A 13,590-nucleotide genomic window follows, 5' to 3' on the forward strand; every position below is an offset into this window, starting at 1 on the left:
TAGAAACCAGTCACCAAGTTTAATTTGAAATAAATGGATACTTTGACCAAGCAAGCAAAATATAATTTAACCTGAATTTTTTTCTGCAGTGACTAGTTTATGGTTACATCTGGAATGGAAAGAAAAGAAAGGAAATTACACATACTGTGCTCCTGTGATGACTATAGTTTTCAACAACTGCCACAAAACTAGAAAATTATAAACTCGGACATTCATTCAAACATTTATTGAACAAAAATATATATGTAAATCTAGGTCTGTGTTGGAGGAGAGGGGATACAAAAACGTAGTTCCCAAAAAAAAAAAAAAAAAAAAACGTAGTTCCCTGCTTTCAAAAAGCTAAATGTGGGGCTTCCCTGGTGGCGCAGCGGTTGCGAGTCCGCCTGCCAATGCAGGGGCCGCGGGTTCGTGCCCAGGTCTGAGAAGATCCCACATGCCGCGGAGCGGCTGGGCCTGCGCGTCCGGAGCCTGTGCTCTGCAACGGGAGAGGCCACAACAGTGAGAGGCCCGCGTACCGCAAAAAAAAAAAAAAAAAAAAAATGGCTTCCTGTAAGCTGTGAGACTGGAGAAACAAAGGACTTTGGTTTGTTCATTCAAACAAGTCATGCTTCAGTGTTTGAATTTTTCTTACAATGAACAATGTAAAAAAAAAAAAAAGCGACAAGGCATTTTCCTTTAAAGAATTGAGTGTGTGCCAGAACCTGTCAGACACGTTGCCTGTGTTTAAAGAAAAAGTTAGTTTAAGCGGTGGGGACTCTGAATGCCGCAGGGGATCAGGAGAGCCTGAGATAAGAGTCAGGACAATGCATTAGCTGTTTAGGGACAGTAATTAGACCAGACCTCAAACTAAATGCCAAGCCAAGAACTTTTACTTTAGGTAATGGGCACCCACTGGCTACTTTCTGAATGTGAGTTTGCATGTCTGTGTGTGAGATAATAAAAGCAGTATTTCAAGAAAATCAAATAGTGGTGTGTATGATGGATTAAACAGGTGAACAGTTCTGAGGCAAGTAGAACAGCAATGGAAGACCAAGGCTCAGAGAAGCCAAGTTCACTTTCACTCTCAGGATCTCAAGGTGCTGCCAGATCTGATCCAGATTCTTTATGCTAAGAGGAAAGAAAGCACATGGGGGTACAGTCTCCTTGATCACACATCCAAAAAATGGTCATGGATACCCTTCAGAGGTAATGAGGAAAAATCATTTTACCCAAGATTCTAATAAAACTCCAGAGACAGAGAAACCAGTCCTTCCAAGCTCGTCCCCAGCTGTTCAAGGCCCTCTTCACCATAGGCTTAACTCATGCCCAACCATACAAGACATGGGCATAGTGTCACATGACTGACCAGAATTTTAGGTCTTCTAATCTCATAAACATCAGAGGTAGGGAGAAATTTCCTCCAAATCTTTATTTCATGAGAGATTCAGAAGCTGAAAGGAGAAATTATTTGTACTCTAGCTGCAGCCAAAGGACATCAACATATTTACCTGCTCTATTTTCAACATCCTCAACTGCTACATTCAAACCCATCCTGCTTCAGGGAAGAAATGGTTTGGAGGAAAGGAGCCAGCTCAAGAGGAGATTTAGTGACCAATGTCACTGGTGTGCTTGGTAAAGACAGATTTGATAGTGTGTTGGGAGAGAGACCTCAAGGGGTTGAGGAAGAGAGTTAAGAATTGGAGACAATGTGGGAATCCCCTGGTGGTCCAGTGGTTAGGACTCTGTGCTTTCACTGCGGTTTTGATCCCTGGTTGGGGAACTAAGATCCTGCAAAAACTGGCTACAAAGGGAGATGATATAGGGAAAAAATGGGTTGGGGTTGAATTTTGTTTGGTTTTTAGGATGCAAGATACTTGAACATATTTGTACACAGCTGGGAAGGGGCAGTGGAGAAGAGAGGTGAAGATACAGGAAGAAGATGGGATAATGGGATGCGGTGAGGTCCCAGAGGGAGTGGAATAGAAAGCACAGACAGAAAGGTGACCCCCTAGATATGAGAAAAGGCAGTTCTATTAAGAAGGGAGCAAAGTTGGGTACAGTATATGAGAGATGTGTGAGGGAAAGGAATGGAAGCAGAAAGTTGAAAATGTTTCTGTGCAAAGGTCTCTACTTTCTTTGTGAAGAGATCACGTGCTAAGAAGGGCGGTGGGTGGGTGGTTAGATGTGCAAAGAGAGGGGGAGGTGTTTAGTGGTATTACAGACAATGGGAGAGAGTGCCGACTAGAATTGTATTAGTGTTGAGTGCCCAAAGGCCTATGTCTCCCTAGGTTTGTGATTTTCTTCCTCAACCCAGGTGCAGGCTCAGGGAAGGACAATTAGGACTGTCCATGGTAGTTTTCTTTTGGCCAGGTACACGTGACTGAAGAATGAGGCAAAAAGGATATTGGTAAAAGAGTGGCTGAAGTGTTGGACAGAGGTATCTAATAAGAAAGGGTAAAAACCAGGGAGGGACAATGGATAGAAAGGTCACTGGACTGGAGACCCGATGAGTTATAAGAACACAAAAATTAAACCATACAACAGTGCCTTGACTCCTTTGAAATAGTTCAGATGGTCGAAAGAGCCTTTCCAACTCACTACAATTTGCCTTTTATGATATGGCATGTAATTTGCTCCCTTCCATCTTTCTTTCTTCCTTCCCTTCCCTTTCCTTTCTTCCTTTCCTTCTTTCTTTCTTTCTCTCTCTCTCTCCCTCCCCCTTCCTTCCTTCCTTTCTTTCTTTGATATCTTTGTCTGGTTTTGGTGCCAGGGTTTTGTTAGCTCTTCTCTAAACGTTTGATAGAATTTGCCTGTGAAGCCATCTGGTCCTGGACTTTTGTTTGTTGCCTTCTACCATGTGAAAAAGTTGAGACCTCCTTATTTTCTCTGATTATTACTGTCTCAAAACCAGTTAAGCCACCTACAGGAATTGAAGTTCACTATCATATTTGCAAGATACTTATTGATTTGACCTCTTAATACTTTCAGCTTAACGCTAGCCTCTCCAAGAAAAATCTTAATTCAACTCTATAGTGCTATATAACTTTTCTCAGATTCACTGCTAACTTTATTATTCCAAGATATAGCATCCTACAGAAGGACAAATACTGCATGATTCCACTTATACGAAGTACCTAAAATAGTCAAAGTCACAGAAGCAAAGCGTAGGATAGTGGTTGCCAGGGGTTGGGGGGAGGGAGAAATAGGGAGTTGCTGTTTGGCAGGTGCAGTTTCAGTTATGGAAGATAAGTAAGTTCTAGGGGTCTGCTGTTCAACACTGTGCCTATAGTTAAAAGACTGTGTCATACACTTAAAAATTTGTTAAGAGGGTTAATCTCATGTTGAGTGTTCTTACCACAAAAAAAATAAATAAATAAAAGAAGAAAAAAGATACAGCATCCTTGAAAATTTGTATAAATCCGCCCCACCCCCACTTTCCCCAATCCTTACCATTTACTTACACTAAGCCAAGCCCCTTCTGACTTCAAGTAGGATCAGGAAATGCAGAATCATGTAATTTTCCAGAAGGCTTTAGCCTGGGAGAATATGTTGTCTCCTTTCCTTCAAAATGCCTTAGATAATCACTGCCCATAGGAACTACTGACAAAAACATCTATCATTTGTTGTATACTATGTGTCTAGAACTTTGCTAAATGCTTAACAAAACTGTCTCATTTAATCTTCACGATAGCCCAAGGGAGGTATTGTTATCTTGATTTTACATATGAGAAAACCAAGGCTCAGAAACATAAAAAAAAATTGCCTAAGATTACATAGATTAAAAGTGACAGAACCTGGATTTCAGTATGTCAGATTCCAAAGTGCCATTATACTTTAAAATCCTACAGAAGAGATTTCATCACAACTTCTACCCTTATATGAAAGAAGGTAACTGTCCTATGATTTACTAGTTACTTCCTTTTCCTAATTAAACTAGCTGCTTCTGTATCTGATTTTACTAGGAATGGAAGAACAAGCTCAAACTCTCTAATCTACTCTATTTATTGACATTTATTCTAATGAGAAAACATCAGGACCATTTTCAGACTTTTGGGTTAGACTCTGTCCCAGGAAGAGCCATTCATTCTAGAGTTCAGGATATCACACCTATCTTATATTCCCTTGGTACAGTTCATATTATGGATAAAAAGATGGGAAAAGTTATTAGATTCCTGGTGCTGCTGAAGAAGACACACAAGGACACAATTTTGTGATGATGTAGGTGCTTTACAAGCAAGTTCTTCCATTTGCAAGATTTCCCTGTGGTGTGGAACCTCTGATGATAAAGTAAGGAGTGAAAATGTAATTAAAGGCTTACCCCATCAAGGTCTTTGTGGAAAGTGTTTAGGAAGGACAAATCTGCACACAGCCTGAGGCTGAACACTCTAAACTGAATCAGATGAAAATCACTCTTAAGAAGCTTAGAATTTTCCAAGTATTATAGTTACGATGGCTAAAGGTAGACACAACAGTATTTAAAAACAAATATATATATATATATATATATATATATATATATATATATATATATATATATATATATATATATATATATATAGACATTTTATCATTACTGTCTTCCTAGGATTCTGTGTGGTGTCTCTGATGCTAAGACCTGAGCTCTGACTGAAAGTTTCTCCATACTCATTACATTCATGGACTTTCTCTCCGGTGTGAATTTTCTGATGCCTAACAAGGTCTGAGCTCCATCTGAAGGCTTTTCCACATTTATTACATTCATAGGGCTTTTCTCCACTATGAATCCTGTGATGTCGAATAAGGTCTGAGCTCTGATTAAAAGTCTTGCAACATTCATTGCATTCATAGGGTTTCTTTCCACTGTGAATTCTTTGATGCTGAATAAGTTGAGAGCTCCCCCTAAACGCTTTCCCACATTCACTGCATTTATAAGGCCTCTCACCAGTATGGATTCTCTGATGTTCTATAAGGACTGAGTTCCTGCCGAAGGCCTTTCCACATTCACTGCATTCAAAAGGTTTTTCTCCAGTGTGAATTGTTTGATATCTAATAAGATCTGAGCTGCCTAGGAAGGTTTTTCCACATTCATTAAATTCATAAGGTTTCTTTTCCTTGTGAATTCTCTCCTGTCCATTAAGTTCTGAATCTGAACTGAAAGCTTTCTCATATTCAAGTTTTTCTCCAATATGAAGTCTCTGATGTTTAAGAGAAACTGTGCACCCACAGAAGGCTTTTCCACATTCAGGGCATTTGTAGGGTTTCTCTCCACTATGGATTCTTTGATGCTGAATAAGAAGGGAACTCTGCCGGAGGGCTTTTCCACATTCGCTGCATTCATAGGGTTTCTCCCCAGTATGAATTCTCTGGTGGTTAACAAGATGGGAGCTCTGACTGAATGCTTTCCCACAGTCATTACATTCATAGCGTTTCTCTCCACTGTGAATGCTGTGATGGATAATAAGATCTGAGCTTTGATTGAAGGCCTTCCCACATTCATTACATACATATGGCTTCCCTCCACTATGAATTCTCTGGTGCAGGATAAGATTTGAGCTTTCCCTGAAAGCTCTTCCACACTGATTACATTCATAGGGATTCTCCTTGGTATGAATTCGTGGATGTCACATGAGATTGGAGCTCAGCTAAAATCTTTGCCTTAGTCACCACCAACATAAGGCTTCCTTCCCGTGTGAATTCTCTGACGTATAACCAAGTTAGAGCTCCTGGTGAAGACCTTTCCGCATTCATTGCACTAACAGCTTCTTTTTACGGTATGGATTTTCTGATGCTGAGTAAGTCCTGACTTCTGTTTGAAGCTCTGGCCACATGCCTTGCACCTATAGGTTCTTTCCTCTGTTGAAACTCTCTGATGTGTAACAGTTGGGGTCAGATCACAAATTCTCAGTTTCTTATCAATGTCAAGCTTTCCTTTCTTAAGGGTAATGCTCACTTGGCTGAACCCCTTTTCCTCAAAAGAAGAGTGTAGCAGTCCAGCCTCTGCTGAGTTTACCTGTTGCCTCTCCAAGCTGTTCTCACTTTCCCTGGGTCCTAAGAATTTAGATCCATGGGGTATTTGTACTGGGTATCCTGATCCTGTTTCTTCAGAAATTTCCTGCTTTAGCTTCCATTCCTCCTTCTCGGTTTTCTTTTCATTATCTGAAACATAAGTTAAAAGTATAAATGCTGTGATGGATAATCAGATCTGAGCTTTGATTTAAGGCCTTTCCCACATTCGTTACATATATATGGCTTCCCTCCACTATGCTAGGAGAAAAGAAATTCTTGTAAGGGGAAACAAATGTTCAAAGTAAAACATTTCTATGATTGGGTTATGCTTCTAGATTCTCAAAAATGGTGTTATAATCTGGGAAAGAGAAAGGCTTCTAAACCTAACTTTGGTCTCTATGGTCTATAAAAGCAGTTCCCAAACTCGGCTGATTGTCAGAAACACACGGGAGAGCTACTGAATCAGACTTTGAGTCCACATCATTCTCTCGGCAAACTGTCTTTTTCCTTTAGTACCTTAGCTCCTGGATCTTAAAATTTCCTTTATGCAAAAGACCAGCCCTGTATTAACTAGATTTCTTTAGTTCCACTTCCAAAATCTTAGAAAAGAGAATCAGTTATCCCAGTTTAGGTCAAGTGTTGACTTTGACTGTAATCGGTGGTGGTAGGGGCTAGGGGGTATCACACAGGATAAACTTGGTTGCTGGGAGCCCACCTCTGGAGGTGAGAAGGGCAGTTAGGTGGATCATGGTGAGCAACCTTGATACTTCAAGAGTTGTTTATGACATATTTTTGCCTGAGAGGTGAGACCCTTAGTTACAGTTTCATCTTCTTGGCCATTTAGTGGATATACCCAATAAATAGGGAGAAGAATGGCAAGTAGTTTTATCTCAACTGTCAACCATGAAGGATTGAAAAGTAATTGCCTCAAAGCACCACTTTAAATGCAGAGGCTGTCTCTGGGCCCAGTAAGAACACAGCACTGTGCCAGATTACATAAGTCTGTGGGGAAGTATAGAGAGTAGTGGAGGTAAAGGAAGGATGGGTGGGCTTGCTATCCCTTCAAAGGAGCGAAGTAAAGATGCCAATAAAACTTGGAAGAGATTACTCTTTAATAATAAACCAGCAAGTATCAACATATAATGGCTGAAATTATCCACATGCAGAAATAACTCAAAGAGGTAAGGAAATCCTGGAATTCCTAAGTCCAATCACAGTTACCAGGACCTGGTTTCAGAGGAGCACTGGATGGAGTATGATTATAATAATCAAGACAGGGGAACTTAATCAATTGTCTTAAACCTGACATGAAGAAACACTAGGTTTCTACATCTAGAAAAGATGGACTCAGAGAGCAAAAATGTGCCTGTGCCTCCAGCACTGGTTCAGGGGAGGGTGCTCACTCCACCTCATGGGGGTATTCTCTGTCCCCTTGGCAGACACCTGCCCTCCTCCCAAGAGCACGTAGATATACCAAGTGATCAGAGCAGGATGACATCTGCATTAATATTACCTGACAATGTCCTTGCTTTGTTTCCATGCCCACTAAGCAAACTTTTCTTTCTTTCTTTTTTTTTTTGGCTGCCTTGGATCTTTGTTGCTGCGTGTGGGCTTTTCTCTAGTTGCGGCGAGCGGGACCTACTCTTCGTTGTGGTGTGTGGGCCTCTCATTGGGTAGCTTCTCTTGTTGCCGAGCACGGGTTCTAGGCACATGGGCTTCAGCAGCTGTGGCGTGCGGGCTCAGTAGTTGTGCCTCGCGGGCTCTAGAGCGCAGGCTCAGTAGTTGTGGCACATGGGCTTACTTGCTCTGTGGCATGTGGGATCTTCCTGGACCAGGGCTCAAACCCGTGTCCCCTGCTTTGGCAGGAGGATTTCCAACCACTGTGCCACCAGGGAAGCCCTAAGCAAACTTCTAATTAGAATTTACCTTCCTCTATAGGTTTTCCTAGACAGAAAATGTGTTGACAGCCCACTCAATTTCTGATCAGGCAGTTGTATTTTCCCCTGTTTTTTATACCACTTTCTTGTGGTTTGGGTAGGTCTATTTCCCTGGCCTGAATAATTCTGGATAGGTACACTGACAAAGTAAAATTTCTGGACCTGGATAGTGTAGGACCAGACCCTGAAATCTGGTGATCAGAGCGTAAGGCCCAGCCAAAGAGCCAGCTGGACTTCCTGAACAAAATCTATATCTCACAACCAAATGAAATGGTGAATATTTTCTCTTGGAAACCAGATTATTTCTAAATTTACAATTCTGAAACTGACATGTTTTTCTAATATTCTTGTCTCTGGTAATGCCCTGCCCCAAGCTCCTAATCTTACATTATTCTTGAATAATTTTTCCCTACTGTGCTGCATTAAATGGTGTCCCCCTAAAATTCATGTCTACCTGGCACCTATGGATGTGACCTTATTTGGATATAGGGTCTTTGAAGATGTAATCAAGTTAAGATGATGTCATTAGGGTGGGCCCTGAATCCAATATGACTGGTGTCATTATAAGAAGAGGGAGGGCTTCCCTGGTGGCGCAGTGGTTGGGAGTCCGCCTGCCGATGCAGGGGACGCGGGTTTGTGCCCTGGTCCGGGAGGATCCCACATGCCGCAGAGCGGCTTTGCCCGTGAGCCATGGCTGCTGAGCCTGCGCGTCCGGAGCCTGTGCTCCGCGGCGGGAGAGGCCGCAGCGGTGAGAGGCCCACGTACCGCAAAAAAAAAAGGGAAATTTGGACAGAGAACCGGAAGTAAGACAACCATATGAAGATGGAGGCAGATATTAGAATTATGCTGCCACAAACCAAGGAACTCCTAGGGCTACCAGAAGTTGGAAGAGGCATGAAAGGATCCTTCCCTAGAGGCTTCAGAGGGAGCATGGCCCAGCCAACAGTTTGATTTTGGACTTGTAGCCTCCGTAACAGTGAGGGAATAAATTTCTGTTGTTTTAAGCCACTCAGTTTGTGGTAATTAGGAAACTAATACGCTTACTATGAAGTCCAGTTAATTTTCCAGAAAAAAATGTCATTCTTTCCATTCCCGTAATTTCCCCCTGGCACCACTCATGGCTTTCCAGATTTCAGTAGATTACCATAAGAGACTGGAGCATAGTCATTAGGAACATGGGCTCTGGACATAGGCTGCCTTGTCTGCCTCTACCATTTATTTGCCGTGTGACCTTCAGTTACTTAACATTTCTGTGCCTTTGTCTCCTCATCTGTCAAATGTGGACAGTAATAGCATTTAAAAGAGGTTTTGTGGGGATTAAATACATGTAAAGTGCTTAAAATGACACCTGGCAGAGTTAGCGCTCAATAAATAATGGATAGTTTAAATTTTGTTACTTGGTTAATGATCTTGACACCCAGATTTTCCTGCTTCAGTTCAGACTGGACAATGCTGTTAGTTATGCATCACTTTCGTCATGTTAATCACTGTTCAGAAACCTTTAATTCTGTTTATTACTGTACCAAATCTAACTTACTTTAGTTGAGTGCAGGAATTACTGCAAGGCATCAGGATGTCTCATTTTATTTGCTAGAGGCATTTTTGGGGGGTGGGGGTGGGAGGGACGAGCACTGGCGCAGTGAGCCTGACTTTCTAGATAATAGTTCAAAACGGAACAGAGACAGTTCTGTATCCCAGAGGGATTCAGAGGTCTGTGATGCTTGTTCCAAATCCAAGAAGCCACCAACCTGACCCTCATCCAACCCAGAAGAAACTTTGTTTTGCGAAGGTCACAAGGTCCCCATAAATAACTCTTGGAGTCATTGAAGAAGCTCCTTACCCAGCATGACCTTGTCCCCTTCACTCTCCCGCACTCGGTTCTCGCGGAGACCGCCTTGTGCGTGGACTGGCAGCGCACCCGGCCTGGCCGCATCCCGTACGGTCTCTGCTCCCGTAGATAACAGCCCTGGAGGCACTGAGCCAGGAAGGGCCATCCTGCCTACCTGGGCTGGGTGGGCCGCCCGGAGGACCTCAAAGCTGCGGGCTGGGGCTGCAAGCGGGAGACCACGGGATGAGACCGTGACTGACTGGGGCCCTGGCGGCTGGGCCAGACCGTCGGAGCCAGAGACCTGAGCCCAGGAGCCCAGCGCCGCACGCACCGCCACTACGGGGCCTCGCCGCCGGGCCACCCTCAGTGTCCCCATCACTCAATGCTACCTCTGCTGCTTCGGCCATTGTGTCCCCCCCACCCCCACCAGCAACTTGTCACGGGTGGAGCCGCGGCCAGCCAGGGGAGGCTCGGGGTCAGGCCAGCCCGCCCCTCGCCCCGCACCCCCGGGGCGCAAGAACCGGATGGCCACCAAGTCCAGTCCTCCGGTCTTCCTAGACAAGCCCGAGGAGTGGGGATGCCGCACTTCCACCCACGTGAGCTGCAGTCTCCTCCCCAGTCACTGAGCTTGCAAAGATGCAGATCCGGTCTTTGTCTAGGGTGTGCTCCGTCTAGTGTGGTGACTAGAAAGTTAAAATTACTGTGTTGTGGTGGCTGTGGCCAGTGGGAACAGGGTGGAAGCGCTCAACTCCGACTGGGTGTGTGTCAGGGAAGGCGACCGGGGAGAATGAGGTGAACGTGAAGGAGTTGGGAGACACAGTACTTCAGTGCCTAAGAAAATGGGCTTTGGAGTCAGGCAGTCCTGGGCTTGAATCCCAGTTTCTTCACTTACTAGTTTCGGGTCTCTGGGCAAATTACGTCGCCTTCTTGACCTTAATTTCCTGTGTAGAAAACGGGGATAACAGTAGTACCCACCAATTAAGACTGAGCCAAAGAATGCAAGAGGAAATTGGTGGTAAGTCCTTGTCACAGTACCCAACACGTGGGAAGTACTAAAAAAATAGTGGAGCTAGGTAAGGAGGGAGAGAGCCCTCCTAGCAGAGGGAACAGCTCGTGGAAAGGCAAGAGGGTAGTGCCTAGGTGCTTGGGGAACTGCAGATAGTTCAGGGGTAAATGTTGCGTTTAGAAAGGTGAGCACTTTGCAGAAAGGTCCCCACTGCAGTATCATGCCTCTCCTTTGTGCCAGTTCCAATGGTTGTAATTTAACTTAAGATTCTAATTAGGGCTTCCCTGGTGGCGCAGTGGTGGAGAGCCCGCCTGCCGATGCAGGGGACACGGGTTCGTGCCCCGGTCCGGGAAGATCCCACATGCCGCGGAGCGGCTAGGCCCGTGAGCCATGGCCGCTGAGCCTGCGCGTCCGGAGCCTGTGCTCCGCAACGGGAGAGGCCACAACGGTGAGAGGCCCGCATACCGCAAAAAAAAAAAAAAAAAAAAGATTCTAATTAATCTCTCCTCTGCTATTATAAATAAGCTCCAGGACAGAGACTGTTGTCTGTTTCTGCTCTTCATACCCCCCAGTGCTTGTGGTATATTAGAAGCTCAATAAATATTTATCGAAGGAGTGGGTGAATGGGGCCAGATCAGGACATGTGTCCCCGCTAAGGGCTGGGCTTCAGGCTTAGGTTAGTGGGAAACCACTGCAGAAGTCCGGAGAGGGGTGGCACTATCAGATTTATTCTGAAGAACGATCATTCAGGCTGCTCTGTACAGAAATGGAAGCAGGGAGGCTGTGGTAATAACACGAGATGAAGATGGTGGCTTCTTTAAGTAAGGGCATCAAAAATTAAGAAAAGTGGACTAAATTGTTACATTATTGGGTAACATTCCCTTCCTCTACTATATTCACACACTCTCTCTCCCCAGGTTGTAGCAATCTTGTTTCCTATGAAATCTTTACATGGAGCCAATGCTTAACCCACGTTCCAATCACCCCTGTTCCTCAAAGAGATTTGATGCTCTCTCAGCTTTGGTCCTGAGTTTAGTTCTTTAGCTTTTTAAGGTCTCATGAAGGTAAATTTTCATCCTTCAGGCTCTTTTCCCAAAGTTCCAGTGTAGGCTACTCCCTAACAGGTAGATCTTATTCTGTGGCACTCAGGTTTACAAATTGGACAGGAATTTTAATACTTAAGTCTGGTTATGTCATACCAATCAGAAGTATGATTAGTGGTTATACATGAATTTGAATAGCAAAAAATAAAAGAATTATTCTTTAATAAATGCAGTTTGGCAAACAAAAGCTTTTGAAACACAGGGCACAAGGGAGTAAAAAAGAGGGCTTTGGTGTTTAAAAGTCAGAAACCACTGCACTAAATTACCTTCAAGTCCATTTTCAATATCCTGCTTATCCTAAAAAACATCACTCTCACTGTACAGCACTATAAATACAGGTAAAGGAGACGGGGAAAGTCTTTTCAGAATTAATTTCCAATTCCTTTCTTTTATAAAAATAGAATGCAAATATGTTCTGGTTAGCTAAAGGTTTTGAATAGAGTCTGGGATAACTCAAAAAATTTAAGTATCTTTAATTTTTAATCCAAGTGTATCACTGAGGATAGCTATTTTGAATTCCTTTTGCATCTCAAATATATTTAAAGATATTCTGATATAAAAAGACCATTCAGTAATTTATGTGAAGTTGCTAAAGAGCTTAAACCTTTGAGGCAGGTGATGGGGGCAGGCAGGCTCCTGGACCCCTCATGCCACACATCATCCACAGGCAGGCAGCCAGCTTTCTTTCTTTCTTTTTATTTTGGCTGCACCACACGGCCTGCGGAGATCTTAGTTCCCCAATCAGGAATCGAACCTGGGCCCAGGGCAGTGAAAGCACTGAGTCTTAACCACTGGACTGCCAGGGAATTCCCCAGGAGCCAGCTTTCAGGGATGATGTGGATGGGCTTCTCCACTTCAAGACATCCCATTACTGTTCAGGATGCCCCTCTGGGGAAGCCATAGCCCCCAGTGCTTTGAACTTTAAGGGGTCATATTCTTTTTTTTTTTTTTAATAAATTTAATTATTTATTCATTTATTTTAGGCTGCGTTGGGTCTTTGTTGCTGCGCGCGGGCTTTCTCTAGTTGTGGCGAGCGGGGGCTACTCTTCGTTGTGGTGCGTAGGCTTCTCATTGCGGTGGCTTCTCTTGTTGCGGAGCACAGCTTCTAGGTGCACAGGCTTCAGTAGTTGTGGCACGTGGGCTCAGTGATTGTGGCTCTTGGGCTCTAGAGCTCAGGTTCAGTAGTTGTGGCGCACAGGCTTAGTTGCTCCACGGCATGTGGGATATTCCCGGACCAGGACTCGAATCCATGTCCCCTGCATTGGCAGGCGGATTCTTAACCACTGTGCCACCAGGGAAGTCCCAGGGGGTCATATTCTTTACACCAGCCATGGGACTCCACTGTATCTTACACATTATATATTTTGCTTGTAAATACTTCATCTTCTATTTTAACATGATTGAAGCTCTAGATGTCCTTCTATGTGTCAACAGTAATTTCAGTTTTCTCATTTAAACCTCACAATTACACCATGAGGTAGATAATTTTATCACCATTTTATTAGGAAAATAAGGATCAGGATTACATAATTTGTTCCAGGTCCTGAAGCCAATATGTCATACTGGGATTCAAACCCACATCTGTGCTCCCTTCACTACACCACGTTGCTTCTCCTGAAACAGTTCATCAAACTACAGTTTTCTATCAGACTCTGGGTTCCCCTTGGGATGCACTGCCACCACCCACATCACACTGAAGTGCTTGCTTAAGTGGCCCCAGGTGACGTGTTCTAAATATCCAAGGGCATGGTT

The 13,590-nt window shown here is 43.8% G+C and overlaps 1 protein-coding gene across 1 annotated transcript; it reads right to left on the bottom strand.

Moving 5' to 3' along the window:
* LOC137212362 (zinc finger protein 397-like) lies at positions 1-10,264 on the bottom strand. The gene is made up of 2 exons (XM_067715671.1): positions 9,742-10,264; positions 1-6,114 (listed from the first exon to the last, which is right to left on the bottom strand). The coding sequence occupies exons 1-2, from the start codon at positions 10,103-10,105 to the stop codon at positions 5,711-5,713; spliced, it is 768 nt and encodes a 255-aa protein (XP_067571772.1). The 5' UTR covers positions 10,106-10,264; the 3' UTR covers positions 1-5,710.
* Between the last annotated feature and the right edge of the window lie 3,326 nt (positions 10,265-13,590).

The sequence above is a fragment of the Pseudorca crassidens genome, chromosome 19 (genome assembly GCF_039906515.1).
Source record: "Pseudorca crassidens isolate mPseCra1 chromosome 19, mPseCra1.hap1, whole genome shotgun sequence".
Lineage (NCBI taxonomy): Eukaryota > Metazoa > Chordata > Mammalia > Artiodactyla > Delphinidae > Pseudorca > Pseudorca crassidens.